At 38.2% G+C, this 22651-nt stretch overlaps 1 protein-coding gene across 1 annotated transcript; it reads left to right on the forward strand.

Moving 5' to 3' along the window:
* Positions 1–1433: 1433 nt before the first annotated feature.
* Positions 1434–17692, forward strand: Mchr2 (melanin-concentrating hormone receptor 2). The gene is made up of 5 exons (XM_013022379.1): positions 1434–1591; positions 8140–8349; positions 11851–12045; positions 14593–14712; positions 17379–17692. Exons 1-5 carry the CDS (start codon positions 1434–1436, stop codon positions 17674–17676), a joined length of 981 nt encoding a protein of 326 aa, XP_012877833.1. The 3' UTR covers positions 17677–17692.
* Positions 17693–22651: the final 4959 nt, after the last annotated feature.

Genomic DNA, 22651 nt, shown 5'->3' on the forward strand with positions numbered 1-22651 from the left:
GACCCCCCCCAAAAAAGAAAAGATATTATTAAGTCAATCACTTTTTGTTTTTCACTTTTAAGTTGCTGTATATACAAACTAAAACATCCTACATTTCTCTCTGTGTCTGTCTCTCCTGAGACACACACACACACACACACACACATACACACACACACACACACACACATCATCATCATCATCATCATCATCCAGTGTATTTTATTATTTTCAGTGGGAAGGTTAATCTATGTAACCCAATTTATGTACCCAAAACCTGAGCGTTCTAAAATGTCTTTTCTTTGGCTATACAAATACTGAAGTTCTGTTTGGTTTTGTTTATTAACTTAGGTTGATTGATAGGAAATTCTTCCTGCATATTTTTTTAAAAAAATAAATATATTTAAAAAGGCTTTTACCCAAAACTCTTTCATTGTAATCATTTCATTATCTACAAGTAGTTGTACAAAGGAGTTTCAATTCCACATGTCAGCTTGTGGGCACAATGTTTCTTGACCCATGTCCACCCTTTCATAATTTTCTCTCCAACCTCCACCAATTCCCTCAATTTCCCTCCCCATCTCCTAGAGAATATGTCCACTTGTCATCCATTTTCATGATCATGACAAGCTCCTCAGAGGACCCCTCACCGGAATACAACCATACACAAAGAGACTTTCTGGGCTCAATAAGCAAAAAAAAAAAAAAAAGCAGACAATTCCTTCTGATTAAATAATACTTCCTGTTCTCTGGGCATTCAACCCATCTATCATTTTCCTCGTAATATCTGCATACTTCTTTATACATGTTGCCTCCACGGATCGCAATATGCTTCACTTCCCACAGTTATCCTTTGCTGAGCTGACTCTCCTCCTTTAGACAACCTAAGAAATTATCTCCAGAAGTCTTATCCATTCCATTCCTAAACAATCACAGTTGGGCAGACCCCATGAACTTTAAAGCAAAACTATGTTTACCAATATACATGTTGCTGATATGTTAGCCAGTACAAATAGACCTACAGGTCAATAACAACAAATGTAAGCTGTAAACCATGGGTAGCAATGTGTGCTGGGTGAGTATTAGCTCTGCTCAAAAAGTATGGACTATAGTATGTAAAGTATGTATTACAGTATGTATCAAGTATGTAGAAAGTATATAATAGCGTATGTAAAGTGTGAACTACAGTAAGGTGTGGTAAGATATGAAGCCTATCATGGTATTTCTCATGATGTTCCATATTTGCTGTTTGCCCTTTTCTTTTGCAATTTGTAGAATCATTACAAACAGGGACCAAACATACTTTTACTGCCATCCTGCATGAAGTCTTGGTGCAAAGGAGGCTCCAATGAATGCAGTTTTAATTATGTGAAGAGAATCAATATTGAGGAGACTTTGGAAGCAAATCAACTTCCTATTACTTCCCAGCTTTTAACGCTGGAAGTTCATGAACAATGAATACCTCTACCGAACTTTTCAACAAATCCTGGGATAATGACTTTGCTTATCAAACCCCCAGCATTGTGGACACAGTCATCCTTCCTTCCTTGATTGGGATTATCTGCTTCACAGGGCTGGTTGGCAACATCCTCATTGTATTCACTATAATAAGGTAAGAGTTTTCTTTCTTTTTTGTTTGATAATTTAAGAATACGTTCTAAAGTCTCCAGAAGAATCAAATGAGGCCCCCAGGATTTTGCTTCATAAATTCTGGCTTCTAAAATATTTGCTAAAAATAATCAAAAGAGGATTCTACAGATATTTTCATTATTATTGGGTAGGGTTGGAGTAGATTTTGTGTAGGGAAGAATGATGGAAGGGGTGACCCAGGTGGAGATGCGTTATACTCATAAATTTTAGAATTGAAAGCCCTTTGTACAAGTAGTTGCAGATAATAAAAATAAAATAATACCTGAGTTGTAAATCTCAGAATGGTAAATGTAGACCAAAGTTTATTGCTGCTCAGTGAGTTTTTAAAGCAGTGATCCTCAATCTTAGCCACACTTAAGAATCATCTGAAGGGATGATATATGGTTTCATCTGAAAACCATTAACTCCATCTCTCAATATAAGCTTCTCACTGGGGCTAAAATTTCAATGTAGTTGTTTTATTTCCCATTCAGTAAGAGTTATTCTAAGCTGACCTCTTTGGGCTGACGAAGGAAATCCTTTAGTCACTCACTTGGGTGAAATTCTAGCTGATCAGTTTGAAGATGCAGGTAGCACAGATAATGAACTGTTCCCCTCCAAGTAGCCTATCACCATACAGACCACATCTACTCCCCAGGACCTCTGCCTTTGTTCCATGTCCCCCTCCTAATTTAGAGCACTACCCCCTTTCTCCAAAAGACTGCAAAAATTAATTAATTAATTTGATACATAAGGAAAGAGCACTTTCTAGGAACTTGACAAAACAGACTTAGAATTTATATACCCCTGCTCCATTGCTACGTAATACTATTTCTATCCTAGATTGCCTTCTTTTTCATACTTTCTTAAATGTCACATGACTGACTGGCGGTGGGGGGAGGGTTGCTATTTTTTTATTTTATTGTCAAGGTGATGTACAACGGGGTTACAGATACATTTCAGTATATGTGCTGCCAATGCAAACCAAGGTTACAGCTACATAAGTAAGGTAGTGAGTACGTTTCTTGTTGAACTTGTTACCCATCCCTCAGTTTTCTCCCACTTTCCCTCCCCCTACCCTATCCTCTGTTGTACAGATCATGTCCAGCATATTGTCTTGTGAGATCTCTGTTGCATTGGTTCACCCTTTGTCCTTGGTCCCACCATTTTGTTGGGGATGGTTATTTAGCAGATCCATTTATCTGTCCAGTACTTCTTGATCAGAGTCACCTCTTTCATTATTCACCCCAAACCCAGTTACCCCTTGCCCCCCAAATGCATTTTATGCTTCTCACTTTCTTTATCACATATGTACATTGAGAATTCTGACCATATTCTTCCCCAGTTCCATCTTTCTCCTCATCTGCTTCCCCCACCAAGTATCTACCTATTCAAACTTGTTTTAGCTTCCTGATAATTATGTTGTTAAACTGTCTGGTAACAGTTCTAAAAGTTTACTCCCTGGAGTTTCTTCACTCCTGCCTATACTATGCATGAATGAAATTAATCATGTGTATATGCATATGAGTCTGTATGTGCTTGCAGAGGACATTCTGATTGTTTTCAGATTTAAGTTCTACTGGTTTTAATAAATGCCAGATGTTTGTTATGGTCTCTGATCATACTTATCACTGTCCTTTTAAAGATGTTTACATATATTTATATGTCATAAAAAATGTACTGCCTAGTATTTGCTTTCCATATTATCTTAATACATAGCTGCAATAAACCTTTTTTGAAGCATATTATACTAAAATACACCCTTGTCGACGCATTTAAAACATCCCAGAGTCAAGACGTGGCAGACCTGGCAAACAGACATAAATCCTGTGATTCTGAATTCGATGCTGTTCTGGTGATAAACAAACAATTGAAATTATAAAGATGTCTGTCTTGGCTTTACTTTGTGGATAGAAGAATCTTCTCAAGACCAATTAAGAGCCCCAGCAGCCCTCAAAATAATGACATAGATTTACCACCACAGAGAAGGCTCCTCACTGGCCAGGTAGCTTCTTACCAGACAGCTCTCTTTCAAAGTGTTACTGTTGGTGTCTTTGCAGTTAGCTAGAATGGATCAATGTTATGAACATCAAGCACTTTAATTTTTTAAAGGACTAGAAGCAGTTCAACTCAGTAGGTATTATTCAAATACATACTGCATGCCCAGCACTGTCCAAGGGGTTATGAAAGTGCCAAAGAAGAAATCACAACAACATCTGACTCCAAAAGCTTATAATCTAGGAGAAAGGGTCAGACTTACAAATATAGAATTAAAACAATAAGTAAGGCCGAGGGATGTATTTTGGTGGAAGAGCATTTGCCTTGCAAGGACCTGGGTTTGATTCCCAATACCACACAAAAAAACTTACAAAAATACTTTGGATGAGCAAGGTAGTACAACTTTATAATCTCAATACTTGAGAGGCTGATTTCAAGACACAGCTGGGCTGCTTAGGGAGACCCTATCTCAAACTTTAAAACTAGGCTAAAAACAGATACTGCTTAAAGTATAACTTCCAAGAAAGAAAATCAAAGTAATCAGGAAGTGTCGAGAAGGCAATACTGCTGAGTGAACACAGAAATGTTTGTAGTTTACCTCTACTTGCCTGCTGCACTTGTCCACTTCTTCCATCTTTCTTTCCTTCTTGTAGCTGAAGGAAAAGAGTACTGTATAGAGTTCAAGTTTCTTGACTATCTTGTGGATCTAATTGAAGCCACAGTTGATGGGATCTGGGACTATGAGCTTGCAGGAAGGGATTGGAACTGTGGTAAGGATGCAGCCACTGCCTGGGATGTGAACAGCAGAGCAGAGAAAAACCCATCCTGCTTTCTCCCTCCTGCTCTCAAGTTTCCCACCAGTGCCTCCAATCGGCCAAACTAGTCAGCAGCCAATTGACAAAGGGACCGAGGAATAAAGATCTTAAAATGAGTGGAATGCATTTAGTAAATAGCCATCATGGTAGCCTGAATATGAGATTGTATATTTGTCATATTTAATCCAAATACATATATATTTCTGACTATACAAGATAATCAGAATAGAATAGAGTTGAATAGAAATTCTAGAAAGTGGTAAAAAAATAAAGATAAGATTTCTAAAATTCAGTCATATCAAGTACATCATCATGTGTTCACTTGACGTACTAGTCTGTCATACTTTTTAAACAAATGCTTAAATAATTTTGGAGTCAGGCTAAATACAAATTCAATATTCTTCTTAAAGAAACAGTATAAGCATTTTCATATGTGACTGTTCTTCCAAACTATGATATTTAACAGCTGCATCATATAATGTTAGAATGCCATAATTTATTTTATCATTGCTCAGATTAGTGAGCATTAGCTCTGGCTATTAACAATATGAAAAACATATTATTCAGTGTTTTCTTTCTAGTGTTTGGGTTATACGAGATAGAGATCTAATGAAGTTAGGCAATAGAAATCAGAAGATAGATTAAATCTGAAAATCAATAGAGGTTGGATGATTAGAAATTTTATCATTTCTACTTTATTATTTTTAATTTCTGGACTGTCACATTCAATAAAGCAACAGTAAATGTAACATATTATATTGCTTCAGATTTTTCTTTGTGCTTTGAAAAACGATGTCTAGAACATTTTAATTCTTCTTGTGAAAAAATAGAATCTAGGCTGGGAATGTGGCTTAGTGGTAGAGCACTTGCCTAGCATCATGAAGCCCTGGGTTTGATTCCTCAGTACCACCTAAACAGAAAAGGCCAGAAGTGGTGCTATGGCTCAAGTGGTAGAGTGCTAGCCTTGAGCAATAGAGGCTCAGGGACTGTGCTCAGGCCCTGAATTCAAGACCCAGGACTGTCCAAAAATAACAACAACAACAATAATGATGATGATAATGATAATAATAAAAGTATGTCACTATACAGCCTAACTGGCTTAAAACTGAGGACCCTTCTGCCTCAACCTCCCAAGTGCTGAGACTTAAGGGTGAATCACCATAACAGCTCTTTAATTCTTTTTGATTGCCAGTTAATGATCTGCACTGTCCTCAACCATAAAATTGCTATAACTTTGTCTAGAGGAAGAAAAGGCCCTGAGGAGTCCAATTCTTGCAATTAGGGCATAAGCAAACACAAGATTATACCCAACTTTATATGCAAATGACATATTCATAGGCCAACGTTGATGAGTTTTATTAACATGAAGTCTACATGATTCCTTGTATCTCTCACTGTCCCTCCCCATTTCCATTGCCCTCCCCCAATGGCCTAGAGCAGGCAAAGAATTAAAGACCAAGTATAGTCTCTTGACTGCTCTTCGGTTGACATTATCCTTTCCTCAAGTCTCCTCTCCCTCTTTCCCATTCTGATGAGAGTCACCAACCTTCTCAGACAGAGAACCAGCCTGAGATACTGATGGCACCAACAATGAACAGAGTGCAGCTCCTGAGTAAAAACTCCATGGCAGTAATTCCCCATACAGTACATGTTGCCTAGACCTGGGCAAAGAAACCATGGCCTCTCACAGTCTGCTTTACATAATAACTTGACAATTTACATGTGACATCTAGAGGCAGTTCACAAATTTCAGCCAATGAATGATGGAGACATAGAATAGCTTCTAAGCACAGAATAATAGCTCTAAACTAAACCAGAAATTGTGACATAATCTTAGACTTATTCTTCCATGTTTTCCAAATGCTTATTTGTTCTCAGTTCACATGCCTCCTCTACCAAGAAGCCTGCTTTGTGCATATCTCTAGCTTTGTCTCATCAAATTGGAATGTAGTTGTTCATTTAAGTATGTCTAGACTACAAGTGTTTTCATGACAGAGTTTGTAGATTCATTAGCTTTGCAACCCCAGAGCACAGTATTATGCCTGATACATAACTGGACCGCAATGATGACTTTTTCTAATTCATGAACAGCATCTTCCAGATAGAGATACCAAGTATTATTGAATGTGTTAGCTTCTTGAATGCTGGTTTTTAGCTTTAAATTTCTGCTTAAAAAAAAACAGTTTAGTAAAATGTTGTAATCCTAGCTATTCAGGAGGCTTAGATCTGAAGGTTGTAGTTCAAAGCCAGCCAGACCAGAAAAATCTGTAACACTTCCAATTAACCACCAAAAGCCAGACATGGAATTGTGGCTCCAGCAGTAGAGTAACAGACTTGAGTGAAAAAGCCAAGCAGAGCACAGGGCCCTCCGCACTGGAACACGTGTGTGCGCGCATGCGCACGCAAACACACACACACACACACACACACACACACACACAATCTTACAGCAGCAAGAAAACTTGGTAAGCCTAGGCTGTGTGGCATTCATTTCTCTGCCTTACCAGCAGGGGGCGTAAGGTGATTGTCAGTGCCATCAGTTCATTGCTTTCACATTCTTCGGAATTCCAGACCTCCTGGATTTCAAACTTTTTACTAGGGGTCTTGGCTATTGAATTAGATTTTGTTGGAATATTTATATTTATAATGAATTATAACAATGACCTCAGCTCTGATGGAAAAAATGTATTGCACAATGGAAAGCATTTATTTTTTATTGTTTGGTTGTTTTGAGTGCTACAGATGAGTAGACTAAACTTTTTGCTGACGTGTTTTTACAGTTGTTATAATTCATGCCCAAATTTAATGGCTTGAAGCAATAAAAAACGTATTATCACATACTTTCCAAGGGTCAGATTCCAGGAACAGCTTCAGTGGCTGGTCCTGTCTCAGGGTCTATCTCATAAAGCTGCAGTGGAGTTTTCCTTCAGGGTTACATCATCTAAAGTCTTGTGTGGAGTTCGAGAATCTAACCTCTCATTCCTGGAAAAGCAGGGCTGGTTGGTTGTTGTCAGGGACTTCAATTCCCTGTGGAATTCTTCATAGTACTTGAGTATCTGGCACAACATGGTGGTCTCCATTAACAAGACTAGTAGTCAAGGCTTCACTGTGCTTTTGTGTCCTAATTTCAAATGCTTCCCACTGTTGTTTCTACCATATTTTAATTTCTAGGAGCCATTTATTAAGTTCAGCACTCAGAGTGAATTTGATTCTATTGAAAGAAATATCAAATAATTTATGTAAGCCCATAAATTTTTCAAACCACCACAGTTAGTTCTCATATAAATAATTCAACATGTTTAAGTAGGCAAGCCTAGAGCATCTGTGTCTGTTTTCCTTTTAACATAAATTCATTAAGGCAATTAAAATTTTGGAAAGATGTTTGGGGAAATATGTCAGTGGCGTATGCCTTTGATCTTAACTACTCAGTAGATTGAGAGGTGAAGATGGCTGTTCAAAGCCAGCCTGGGCAGGAAAGTCTCTGAGATTTGTAACTGTAAGAAACCAACAAAAAGCTAGAAGTGGAAGTGAAGTCCAAGTGGTAGGGCTCAACCTTTGGCCAAAAAAAACCCAAAAACAAAAACAAAAGGATAGAGCACAGGCCCTGAGTTCAGGCCCTAAGACCAACACACAAAAAAATTTGTCAAGATGGCATATGTTGAAGAAGGTGTGTACTTCCAATGCTAATCTTTAATCTGGCTTCCTTCCTTTCTTGCAGGTCCAAGAGAAAAACAGTCCCTGACATTTATATCTGCAACCTGGCTGTGGCTGATTTGGTCCACATCATCGGGATGCCTTTTCTTATTCACCAGTGGGCTCGAGGAGGAGAATGGGTGTTCGGGAGCCCTCTCTGCACCATCATCACATCCCTGGATACCTGCAACCAGTTTGCCTGCAGCGCCATCATGACTGTGATGAGTGTGGATAGGTAAGTGAAGACACTTGAAAGTATCCTAATGCAAGGCAGAGCCACCATGGTCATTCCAATTAAGCCCTGATAGTGTTGGTATTTAAGGACAAAGTTCTTTTGTTTAACTATAGGCCTGCTTCTTTAGGAGCATTTTTTTTTGACATTCACAGAGGCCCCTTTTTAAAATGTGAAATGTAAAACACTAAACTCTCTACTTTCGCAAATTTTCTTTTTGGTCTGAGTTATATTTACAGTTCACTGCAAGATAAAAGTTCACAAAATCATAAAGTATTAGAAAGCAAAATGAATGAATGTTGTGAATGAATGAACAAATGACTGTCTTGAAGGAGGTGCTGAATTCCCCTTGGCTCATCAGGACTTCTTCCCAAGTAGACTCTTGGATGAAAGAAAGTAACAAAAGTGGGCTGGGAAGGTGGCTCAGTGGTAGAGCGCTTGCCTTGCATGCCTGAGGCCCTGGGTTTGATTCCTCAGCACCACATAAGCAAAAAGAAAAAAGCTGGAAGTGGCGCTGTGGCTCAAGTGGTAGAGCACTAGCCTTGAGCTGAAGAGCTGAGGGACAGTGCACAGACCCAGAGTTCAAGCCCCACGACCGGACCCCACCCCAAAAAGTAACAAAAGTTCTTGAGATGGATTAAACAAAGGAATGACAAAGTCATATAGATCATTCACTCTGACAAAATGACCAGTGATGGGGAAATTTCACACATTTTTCTCTCCTTCTGCTTATCTGTAAAAGAATTCTCAAAATATGGACTGTGCCATATTTTTTAATTAATGTACTGTGTAGGTATGGTTAGCTCAGTGAATGCCAGCCGCTGCTGTGTATTGAGGAAAAACTAAACAACAACAACAAGAAGAAATTTCTCAGTACAAAAGAAAGAGCCCTGCAAAGATGAGATCCAACATAGACTTAACAATACTAATCTCATTCTTGAAGATAATTCAAACCTTTTGATAGCGTGTACCATGAGGCAACAATATTGATCTTATAAAAAGGTGGGGAGTAGGGGGTATTTATCTTGCTGTAAACTTTTCACTAAAAATAAAATGAGTGACATATTCTTCCTTAGAACAGACTAATTCCATAACTCCTACTGTTGGTGGGTGGGGATGTGTCATGTGTGTGTGTGTGTGTGTGTGTGTGTATGTGTGTGCGCGCACGTGCATAGTCTGTCCTATATACCTGAATAGCATATTCTATATTCTTTTTTTGTTGCTGGGTTGTGGAGGGTATATATATATATATATATATATATATATATACACACACAAACACACACACATATATATATATATGATGCTAAAATTTCACTTTTCTGTTAAGATGGTCAAGACCTTTCCTTCTCTTGGCCCTTACTCTACAAGATCAGGCAGCAAGAGATAGTATTCCTGTCATTTCTTATAATTCTAACTCTATCAAATGTATAAGGTTCAACTAAATTGATCTTTTTGTGAGACAAATAGAGTTGTTTTCTTTGTAAGACCATAACCCCGTGGCAATGCCATCATTAGGCCTTATTATTTATGGATCATGCCTTTCAAGACTTTCTGATGTCTTTTATGTACATGTTTCTGATTAGTAATAACTACAAATATGTAAGAAAATATAATTATGGATCTCTACCTTGATAGTAATATGAAATAATTGTAATCATCCAAAATATTTGCTTCTAGATAAAAACTACTCAGGGGCTACTTTTGTAAATAAATTTTCTTACACAGCAAAAGTCAATAAATAGAAGCCAGAATCCCCTATTCCTTCCTTTCTTCATGCATTCATCAAGCGAAGGGACTACATATTAGGAGGAAGAAGTTGTGGCCTGAAAATGCAATCAATGACTTATTCTTCTTCCCTTCCACAGTGGTGTACACAAGTGAGGTCACGTAGGAGAATCAGATTCATTTTCACACAGTGAGACACTGTAGGAAGGAAAAGCAGAGTTTTCCTGATTTACATTGACAGTCATGGATCCTCTTGTGTGGGAGGATGTGGCTGAAGAAGGCTTCTTTGAGAGAAAGACAGTTATGTAGGCACTTGAAGGAAGGGTAAGCGGACGTGAATAGAGGAAGTTCTACCTGAGAGGCAGGTAGAACAGTGTGTTCTTGTCCCTGAAAGGGGGAATAACTTGAAGAACGTGAACGTCCTCCAAAGGCCTTGATGTTAAAGGCCTGGTTCCAAGGATGGTGTTATTGGAGGACAGTGGAACCTGGAACCTGTAGCAGGTAGAAGCTAGTGGGATGCCTTTAAGTCACTGAGGACATGCCCTTGAGGTGGTACAGAACTTGGGTCCCTTCCTCTCCCCTCTCCCTTCAGGTCACAAGGTAAGCAGTTTTGCCTTGCCATGTGCTCCTGGCCATGCCCTGCAACAGCCCCGCCCCCCTCCAAGAAAAATGGGACCAATCAGCAGTCATGGAGCAAACCTTCAGAAACCATACGCCAAAACAAATGTCTTCTCATTCTACGTTGATTATTTTGGGTTTTTTTCTTTTTTCCAGTCCTGGGGCTTGAATTCAGGGCATAGGTGCTGCTCCTAACATTTTAGGGTTTGTTCCTACGAATACTACCTTCAACTACTACACACCCTCATCCACACCCCAGCAAAATTACTCTCTCAGACAGCCTTCTTTCTGAATTTCAGCTCTCCTCTGCATTCTTCAGCTTTCAGTTAGCTATTTTATGATTTGCTGAAGGGCCAAATATATTTGAGATGTCACCATTTCAACTTTGAATAATGGATATTCTCTTTTTTTTTCCTTCTGGCTCCATAAAGGGAAGAAAAAGCAAGAATGCTCCCCCTTCCCCAATGAAATTATCCCATTTCCTCTCCCCAGTCCCTCATCTCTAGGCCAAACTCCCTGAGGAATCTGTGTTGGCTATACCAGTCACACTGTTCATCTGCCCTGAGAATTCTGTGAACTAAACTTCCAAGAGCCTGGGGGCCATAATGTAAAACCAGAGTCCTGCTGAGGGACTCTCCTAGCAGCCCTTATCCCTTCCTCCTTCCTGCCTGTATGTCAGTAAAAACTACTCAGAATTATACTCACTAGACGCTATGTAGAAAATGAAGTATACAACTTGTGAGGGACAGGGCTCAGGAGGGAAAAAACTGGGAGAAAACCAGGGAAGAGATGACAGCTTAAAAGGAAATGTACTCAATTCCTGACTTATGCAACTGTAACCCCTCTGTACATCATGTTTACAATTAAAATTAAAAAGAAAAATGAAGACATTGGCAATGCAGAATTGTACCATGCTCAATGTGCTTGGGAATCGGCAGCTGTTTCCATGAGTGGTTTATTCATCTTTGCAAGGTTAAGAGTTGTTTTCTCTGTGGGTATCAGCAAGCTCTTAAAAAATATAACTTTCTTTTGCCATGATAGAGGTGTGCTTCGGGGAGGATAATAATACTAATAATTTACTCTTGTCATGAACCTTTCATCCTTGGAGCTCAGTGCTTTTATTGATTGTTCGCAAACCCTTCTTAACTGGCTTTGCAGGTACTTGGCTCTCGTCCAACCATTTCGACTGACAAGTTGGAGAACAAGGTACAAGACTATCCGCATCAATTTGGGCCTTTGGGCAGCTTCCTTTCTGCTGGCATTGCCTGTCTGGATCTACTCAAAAGTCATCAAATTTAAAGACGGCATCGAGAGTTGTGCTTTTGATTTAACATCCCCTGATGATGTACTCTGGTAAGTTGTGAAAAAAACAAGAAAAATAGAGTTGAATTAAGTTGTGAAGTACTTCATCCTTCCTGTCAACACATGAGCAGCATGGAGAGGGTCCTTGGGAATCCTCTTCTCACCAGTCTTCCTGCTTAGATTTTTATTTAACGCAACCCAGGTGATGGTATGATTTGAAGGATAGAGCCACCTTGTGAAAAGATCTCGAATTTCATCATGCAACCTCAGTGTGCACAAAGATTTAACTATGGATGGAGAGACCCATGGCAGCCAGATTCGGCAGGATTGCAGAGAGCAAGGAAGGAGAATAATTCCCAAGAAGAGGCGCAGTGATAACCAGACTTAAACTAGATCACTATGTAATTGTAGTTGGCCTGAACTGTGATTTCCCCATAAAGTCCTAACCTACCAGCATACCTGTGAATGTGACCTTATTTGCAAAGAAGGTCCTTACAGACAGAATCAAACTAGGTTGCAGACATACTAGATTAGGGTGGGCCCTGAGTCCTGCTGTCCTGAAGATGTATTTATGAGCCAAAGAACACTAAAGATTGACAAGAATGACAAGAAATCGGGGGGGGGGAGCTCTGAGTCTCCTTCAACTCCAAAAGGAACAGACTTCTGGCATCCAGAATAAATTTCTGGGTATGTTAAGCCATTCGATTTTGTGGTCGTTTGTTATAAAATCTTTAGGAAATTAATGACACAGAAACTAGCACAGTAAGCCAGTCATTGGTGGCTCATGCTTGTAATCCTAACTACACAAGAGGCTGATATATGAGGATTGCAGTTCAAAGCCAGCCCAGGCAGGAAAGACTGTGAAACTCTTATCTTCAATAAACCACCAGAAAACCAGAAACGGCTCTGTAGCTTAAAGTAGTAGAGCATTAGCCTTGAGCAAAAAGAGCTCAGGGATAGTACCCTGGCCCTGAGGTTCAAGCCCCAAGATGAAGGAAAGGAAAGGAAAGGAGAAAGAAGGAGGGAGAGAGGGAAGGAGGAAACTAGCACAATAATTCTTATATTCAAACTTAGTAAAGAAAAAAATAAGGGAATATTTTTTCTACTTGAAATTTGGAACATCATCAGAATCTATGGCTAACGTTTTTGAGCACTCCTCTGGCTAGGTACTTCTTATATGTATTGCTCAAGTCAGTCTGGCAGAGTGCTTTTCCCACTCTCTCACTCGACTAGTAAAAAGGCATTTATTAAGCTTGACATGAGTGCATGTCTCAGTTTGGGCTGCTGTAACCAAGTGCCACTGACCAGTTAATTCCTAAACAGCAGAAATTCATTTCTTACTCTTCTGAAGGCTGCAAGTCCCGTGATCAAGCTGCTTGATGTGGTCAGTTTCCAGAGAAGGCTCTTTTCCAGATTGTAAGCTGCAAAGCCCTCCTTTTCTCTTTACATGATGAGGGAGAAGGAAACAGGAAGCAAACTCTAGTGCCTCATTATTTCTCAAAGTCTTCACCCTGTAACACTATCTAACACTGGAGAGTTTAGGATTTCAGCATGCAGATTTGATAGGAATGCATTTAGTCCAGAATAACACAACATGGATAGGATTGATTGTTAATTTGAACAGAAATCATCAGCCAACTGAAATGTAAAGTGATCATCAGCAGGGCTCAGAGACTATCAAGGGCCCCAAGCTACCTAAAAGGAAAACATATTTATATACTCAGCCTCAGCTCAAGCTTTGGCCTGAGTCACAGGAACAAATGATTAGCCATTTATATCAACAGCTGCTCTTCATCTGTTTTTCATGGATTAGCAAAGGGCATTGTGAGAATGCAACCTCTGTCATTCCTCCCGGGCTCAAGTTGTTCAGATCAGTTGAGCCTGATGCTACTAGCTGCGCGTAGCACCCCTCTGGTCCCAGGCGCCTCCTCGGCCACATCACTCATTCAAAATCTGGGCCTGGTTCCTTTCACCAAAGCCAGGACCCTTCTAGAAAAGATAATCCCTGACATCTGTGCAGGAAAGGGGTTGGCATACCTGAAAATTCTCTCTGGAAAGCACAAAGGAAAGACTAGCTGATTTAACAGTAGGCCCTCCCCCAGGTCTGCTAAGTAGTCATCTGGAGCCTTGGATATCAGCAAAGGCTCTGGAATCCAGCTACTGCTCAAGGCTCCAATGCCATCTGTGTCAGGTGCAAGCTGGGTATATGTGCTGTCTCTTCTTTCACATAAGGACACAGGGGCAGTGTGCTAATGGGGTTGCACAGATTCCATGGGCTAATTCAAAGTGCTTAGACAAGTATCTACTTTATATGTTGTGTTACTAACATGAAAGGTAACGATGATAATTATAAGTAGTCTCTGTTTTTCAGTCAAGGTAGTTGAGTGATTAGAGAAGGGTCAAGCATCATTGTCAATGGATAATGAAAAGTAGGATTTCTCTACAGAATGGCCTCCAAAGCTTTTCTTTTATTCTGTGCTCTGAACTCAAGACTCATAATTCATGCACAATAAATGCCCATAGCTATTGCAATTAATATAATAGTTGTCCTCTGTGTGTGTGTGTGTCTTCTGTCTGTGCTTCTTTCTTATTTCACAGGTATACCCTTTATTTGACAATAACAACTTTCTTTTTGCCCTTACCCTTAATTTTGTTGTGTTATATTTTAATTTTATGCTATACTTGGGAGATGTATCAACAGAATAAGGATGCCCGATGGTAAGTATATGCTTTATTTGCTTTTTTTGTTAAAAGAACAATTCAGACATCACAAAATATCTAAACCAGAAATTTAAGCATCAATCACTTGAGAAAAAAAAGGAGGGGGTGTAAAAAAAGTTTAAAAAAAGGTAAAAGTAAAAAAAAAAGTAAAAGTAAAAAATGTTTAAAAAGGGGGGGTATATTATATGTCTAAATAAGTCATGGTCTGAAAATAAGATATTCTAAAAGAGGCATTTGAGGATCTCTCGGTGATAAATGCTAAAATCATTGATGTAGTTGTTTTATAAAAATATAATCATAACTCAAAATTCTATATAAAGTATAGTTTAAGCCAGGTGCTGGGCAGTTTATGCCTATAATCCAAGCTGCTCAGAAGGCCAAGAATTGGAGAATCACATGGTTCAAGGCCAGCCTGGACGGAAAAGTTCACTAGACTCCATCTGCAATATAATCAGCAAAAAGCAGAGCTGGAGATTTGACTCAAGTAGTAGAGCACCAGCCTAGGAAGCTTGAAGCCCTGAGTTCAAATCTCAGTTCCACAAAAAAGAATAATTTATAGTTTGTATTGATAATGTTCATTCTTTGAGCTTTACATTTTTCAGAATTCTGTGCATTTGTTTATATCTGAGATGTGTCTGGCCTTTTAGTTTCTGTGTTCTGATTTTTTATTAGAGAAGAATGATTTCATTAGCATCTAATTAGAAGCAAAGGGTCTTATTCATAGTAGAGGAAGATTAATTAGGAATTAATAAAACTAGACTTATCTAATGAAAATATTTAGAAGGATCCTTAAAAATACATGGGTTTCAAATGCCATAAATAAATATAAATTATATTCAATTTGAAACTGTGCACACCAAGATGTTCAAATGAATAATTTAATAATTATGTAAAATGTTAAACAAAAATTGTTATTAAATTGAATGCTTTGAGTAGATTTTTGTGTTTCTTCCAGAAAGATAAGATCCCTGGTTTCCATGTACATTAAATGTAGCACTGGGGATTTATTTAAGTGTATATGAATAATTTAGCCCATTCATCCACATTTGTGGCAATTCCAGGAAACAAAAGTTTAAAGTCTATTGGTTTACAACTTTATTGACTTTCTTAAATTTTTAAGTAAAAAGATTACCTTTTTTAAAAGGTAATCTATTCAGAATGGGAAAGGAAAATAGCCAAAGTTATAGAAAAAAATATTTTCTAAATGCATCACTTGATCCTGAGTTGGTGGGAAGGATGAAATAGAATCATATGGAAATTGAGATAAAGGCAGCTGGAAAGAATCTCTGAGCTCTCATAAAACCATAAGGCAAATCAAATAATTTTTCTCCTCATACTTTTCTCAGAAATTCTACCAGTGTCTTAGCGAACAAAGTTGACACTGTCCACGTAGGCCTCAAAAGTAAAAAGATAAAGAATGTCTGGGCCTACTCTGTCAAATTCAGAGTTATTGGTCTTAAAAGGATCTTCAACTCCCAGACTTTTAAACTATTATTTATAAGATTTTTTTATCTGTTTCCCAAGGAAATTGTTATTAAACTCTAAACATGACATGATTTTGTATGTTAGAATGATTTTCAAATTACAGAAAAGCAAAGTTAGCATAGAGAATCATATGCCCTTCCCCCATTTCTCCATTATTCATATGTACATGCATCATTCACATATACAATAAGTATATCATGATATATTTATTAAGAAATTAGCCATCATGCATTACTATTAACAGCTCCGCCTTTCACTATGCTTCACTGCTTTTTCCATTAAAGTCTTCTTCCTATTCCAAGATTCAGTGCAGCGTGACATGTTGTATTTAATGATCATGTTTCTCCAGTCTCCTCTGGTCCGTGACAGTGCCTACCACTTTCCATGCTTTGTGTGGCCTTGATAGTCCTAAGATAGATTGGCTTCCTTCCATGTTTTCCTGATACAATTATCATGTTTGGTCTGTAGTTAGGTGTTTGAGGGTGGGAGACAACTTCTCATCCCAAATATCAGCTATTACATGATGGTCATGTAACATTAGCCTTGATCACTTGGTTTAAGTAGTGTGCCATGTTTCTTCACTGTAAAATTACTATTTACCTCTTTCTATATTCTTAGGAGTAAATATGGCCCAACCTCCTAAAGGGAATAATGGGGAAATTCATTTCTAGCTCCTGGAAAAGGGGGTGTCAACATATCTATAACAATGTTATTTTATGTAAGCAAATATTTACATTACTATGTGCTCAACTATACTTACATCCAAAGCTGAGTTCTATTTCAATACTATTCATCTTGTTTCTCAAAAATAACTCAACTTCGGAACATTGAGATGTGTAGAACAGGAATGAAAAACTGCCTTTTCCCAGTTCTCTGAAGTTGGAATATAAAAGTGGACTTTTTTTTTCACTGCAAAGCCATTATGAACTGTTTAAAAAAAAATAAATATATTGAGGACAATGATGAAATGGGTGAATGGCTCCAGATGCCTTGTATTCATAAACTAATGGGTTGAATGGTTTCTCCTTTGGGTAACTGCCTAAAGAATAAAAATATGATGTGAAAAAAATCTAATTAGAAATATATGCTTTCAAGCCATTACGAGCTGTTTAAAGTTCTAAGAAATCCATGCCCTGTAATTTCTGTGGTAGTTCATGCTGTGTCTCTCTCCTGGGTAGTTACAACCCCAGCCTTCCAAGGCAGAGAGTGATGAAGCTGACAAAGATGGTGCTGGTGCTGGTGGCAGTCTTCGTCCTCAGTGCTGCGCCCTATCACGTGCTTCAGCTGGTGAACTTGCAGGTGCCGCAGCCCACACTAGCCTTCTACGTGAGCTATTGCCTCTCCGTCTGTCTCAGCTATGCCAGCAGCAGTGCTAACCCTTTCCTCTATATCCTGTTGAGTGGAAATTTCCGGAAACGTCTGCCTCAAGTACAGAGAGTGAGTGAGAGGAAATCAACAATATGGAAAACTTCCTGAAGTCAAACTTTTAGAACAGCGTATGGAGTCCTAGTTCCTTACCCGAGGTTCATCTATGATAGTGATAGCATTGCAAGGACCGGTGAAAACTCTGTGCTGGGTCTGTGGTAAAGCAGTGTCATCCTTCAAATGCAACGACTTTGCTAGGCTAAGACTTCAGCGAGATGAGAAATGTGGGCCTGTATCAAGTAGGAAAATTGGGAAGTGTAAGATACCTAACTAAGGTCTGTGGTTGTGTGTGTTTAAAACTGATGGCTGAAAAAACTGATGGCTGTTAGAAATGGTCATTAGGGACAGGGATGTTGGCTTAGTGGTAAATTACTTGACTGGAATGTGTGAGGGCATGCTTTCGACTGTCCTCTTCCTCCACACTGGGACCTCACTCTTACAGAGCCCTGAAGGCTCCTGGGGGGGGGAAGGGGACCACCCCACAATGAGAGCTGAAATTTGGCAATTTATATCTATAGAAATACCCATTTCCTACGGCCCCATCTAATATCTTGACAAGTTTCATCTTTCAGAATAACTGTTACCCTCTATTTCACAATAAGATTGCAAGTAGCAAACACACGAGATAAATATTATTTCGGTGTTCCAAGGCTCAGAAATGCCAAGAAAAAGGTTAAAAGGTAGCAAAGCTACCCAAGAGCTTGGCTGAACTCAGCTCTAGCTGTTTGTCTTTTCTGGTGCACCACCTAATAGCCTGTACTTCAACTGGAGAGAGCCAGTGACTTAGTGTGCCTCTTGCTTTCTCCTACAGACCCAAAGAACTAAGGCCTGAAAAAAACAAGTGTGTTTCTACTTTATGTATATTATTTAAAATGTATCATTGTTCCCAAGCCTACTAATTGTAGAAAACAGTCTTCCCATTTTAATAACTGTGCCTCACTTCAAGACAGTATGCATCATTCCTTTTGGATTATAATTTATGCTTATTCAAGTTACAAAATGTTATTTGTTTTCAAACTCATGGATATTTATTATATCCTTGTTCTTCATTTAGCCTATATAAAACATGTTATTTGATGCAGTCTGGAATGGAAAATGCTTTTAAAGCTTGTGTTCTCAACAAAGGCAAATATTACTTTTTTGGTGTGGATGAAATCTGTAAGCCCATCTCCTTTGTCTAAAAAGACAAACTTGTCCATGAATATCTGGAACTGAATTTCAACTGTGTTTTTTTTTTGTCTTCTTTGGTACTGGGGATCGAACCCAGGATGTTGCACTTGCTAGGCAAGCACTTTGCCACTGAGCTACATCCCAGCCCTGGAACTGATTTTTAATCGAGACTTTTTTCTTAGATTAAAAAGACTCACAGCGGCCAGCTCTTTAAGTGCTCTGAGCTCCATTTTTATATCTCTGTTGTATTTGAACCAACCTAAACACAAGAATTTGAATTCCGTGTGTTTGGCTAAAGGCCGTTCAGATACCATTTTGGAGTAAGCAATAGCTGAATGCTTTTCTGGGTGGATGGTTACATAAGCAAATGGGCAAACTACACACCTACATGGATCACATGTGGATCTGAACTCCACAGCTAGAGAGCTGCACACAGAGGCCAAGTGCTCCTCTATCTTTGTGGAAAGCTGGGCTGTGACTTTGATATGAGGGACTCATTTTTCTAAGGTGCAACAGTCTGGATTCAGTGAATATCCCTGATATCCAAAGACCCAACAAAACAGGTCAGCCACACATATTGTCATTTAGTAACTGTTTAATTCCATTGCCTTTTTTAATACAGAAAATATTGTCTTCAAAGCCAACAGACATTTTTCTAATAGCATTTCTAATAGTTTTCAACTAATGCCAAATCTAAATTGGTGAATGACTTATTCTAATTTACATTTATTAAAAGTTGCAAAGGAGCTTTAGCACTTAATCAAAGTCGAGAATAAAAAAGTGACATTTAAATTCAATGTTGTGCCTTTTATAGCTTTACATAGCTTTCTATGCATAAGTCTATTTAGTGTAATCTTACAGAGGTAGTTTGACAGTCCCTATGTCTTAATTTTTGTACATCATATTTATACATGTACTCTCATGTAAAATTAATAATGATCCCTTGTAATTCCACACTTAATACTTGAGTTTTGGGTTATGTAAAAATAATTGTAGCTCTCCTGTATGCTTGTCAAACTAGAGTTGTTTCATTTAAACTCTGTTCTTTAACTAATAACAACCAATGAGTAAAAATTGCTTTATATTGGTGTACTCCTGGCTTGCAACTTCTACTTGCAAGATTTCCTTACAAAAATACTTATATGTTTGCAGTACAGTTTCTGTTGAGCAACTTCTAATGATTTCAGAATCAGTAAAATATATCCATACATGAACAATGGCTTGAAAAGAACTCATCTTACCATATTCCTAGAAATCTAACCCTTGTATTGTTTTTACAGTCCCAGAAATTACTGCTTTTCATGGTTAATAATGTCAAAAAGTCACATCACTTTGGATCTAAAGATACTTTAGAGAATATTAAATGTTGCAGATGAAATTCTTATAAAAGCTGGCCACTATATGTCCACATCACCAAATGAGGAATGAACTTGAGACTCACACATGAAAAGAATTTCAAGAATCACACAAGGAAAGCTCCACAAAGTAGAAATATGTATTTTAGTATAACAGGACAAAGCATGGAGAAATTGGGTAGAGGAGAAGAAATATTTCCTACTCCCCTTAACAAAAAAGATTTTTTTTGTCAGGTTCTAGTGGTTCATGCCTATAATCTTAGCTACTCAAGAAGCTGAAATCTGAGAATTGCAGTTTGAAGCCAGCCTGGGCAGAAACATCCATGAGACTCTTACTGCCATTAATAAGCAAAAAAAAAGTCAGAAGTGGAGATTTGGCTCAAGCGGTAGAGCTCTAACCTTGAGCAAAAAAAAAAAAAAAAGGCAAGCAAGAGCACAGAAGCCTGAATTCAAGCCCCATAAAGAAAGAGAGAAAAAGATGGGGGGAGAGAGAAGGGGAGGGGGAGAGGATGGGGAGAGAAGGAGAGAAGCTGAGAAGTTGAGGGAGAAAAGGGAGAGAGTAGAGTAGGGAAGAAAAGAAAGAAAAGAAAAATTAGAAATGATGTTTTTATCTGTGGTCTTTATACTTTCTGAGCTGGGGGAATACATGTTTCATGTTGTCTAACCACCTATAATCATCAGATAGCAGTTCTGAGTGGCTAAAGATAGGTACTGTTAATTATTCTAAAACATGCCCCTGTACTTATCATGAGCACAGTGACTTTTAGGACTTCTCTTTGCCAAGCCATACGTTCTGACTTTGTCTCTGTACCATTAGTGGAAGAGTGAGCAGGAGACAGGAGTAGATAAACCCTTTTTGACTCCTTATTCTTGTCATTTTACATCTACAGCAGAAGAGAGAGCTGCTGTGGCTTTTCAGTTTTTACTTCCTGGTTCTAATGTCTGAGTCTGGTCCTTTTAGTAATTACTAATTTTAATTTCTCTGTCTACTTACGTTTCCTGCCTCACACATTCACATAGTGAAGGAACAATTAAAGTCCAACCCTGAGTCATTTTTACCAAACCACAGGCCCTTCCCTTGCAAACAACCATAAGAGAAGAAAATTATAATTAACACTTAATTCCTGTAATGAATTCTTGAGTGTTTAGTGAGTGAATCAAGTCTGCATAGTCAATTAAAAAATAACCTACTCTTTAAAATTTACTTGGATTTCTTGTCAGAGTGACCATATATTAATGACCCTATATTTCTGTTTCCTTCATGAGTTCTATGGAATCAGCCCAAAACAAAACAGAAAACCTACATTTTTTTCTTAGTACTCAGTTCTTTTTGTCAGCATCTCTTTATACCTAGAATCTCCTTCATTCCACAGAGAGACCTCTGTCTCATCTAAATTTGAAAACAGCACTACCACTTTGATTCCTTTATGACTGCATCCTAGCAGGGAGAGTATTAAATTATTTGATTTGCCAGCCAACGTTAGCTTAGATATAGCTATAGCCCTTTAACAAGATTGTGCTGATTGGTATCTTGATTTCTGATGTTTGTAGATTCATCATTAATATATATTTACAGAATGTTCTACATCTAATGCACTGTGCTGGGCTCCACTGAGAATAATAATAATAATAATAACAATAATAGTAATGATTTACTTAAGACTTTTTTTAATTTTTATTTTTTTTGTGAAAATACTGTATAGAGGGGTTACAATTACATGGGCAAGATAATGAGTACATTTCTTATCAAGCATTGCAGCCTCCTCCTTTGTTTACCCTTCACATCCCTTCCCAGCCTCTCCCCGCCCCCCCACCCAATTCCCCCCCCACCAAAGTTGTAAAGTTCATTTTCGACATGACACTTGTACTTCTCATAGTTGCAACGGATCCACCTGTATCCTTAAACGACTTGTTTTCCCATCTCCTCCACAAATTATACCGACATCAAATATAGTGAAAGCGGGGGTTATACTGTGGGGGAGGGACATACAAAGCAACAAAGAAATAATCTTATAAATGAGTTAGAAACAAATGCATGAAAGAAAAAACATTAAAATACATATCTAAGGGTTCATTTTCCTAACATCACATTATCTGACCTTTTCTGCTTGACTCATACATATACTAGATATTGCAAATAAGGGAAACCATGGGACCTATGTTTCTTTGGGCTTGGCTTACTTCACTTAATATAATTTTTTCCAAGCCTTTCCATTTCCTAACAAATGGGGCAATGTCATTCTTTCTGATGGAGGCATAGAATTTCATTGTGTATATATACCACATTTTCTTGATCCATTCATCTACTGAGGGGCATCTGGGTTGGTTCCATATCTTAGCTTTTCCTATCAAAAGCAAAACTACAAATTTAAGGTTCTAATTACTTTTATTGGTGTAGACTATAAAATTGGATCAGTGTTTTCTGAGCTGAGCAGAGAAGCTTGTCTTTATAAATAGAAATGAGCTGAAAGAAGCAAAAAAAAAAAAACATACAAAAACTA

The sequence above is a fragment of the Dipodomys ordii genome, unplaced genomic scaffold (genome assembly GCF_000151885.1).
Source record: "Dipodomys ordii isolate 6190 unplaced genomic scaffold, Dord_2.0 Scaffold62, whole genome shotgun sequence".
NCBI lineage: Eukaryota > Metazoa > Chordata > Mammalia > Rodentia > Heteromyidae > Dipodomys > Dipodomys ordii.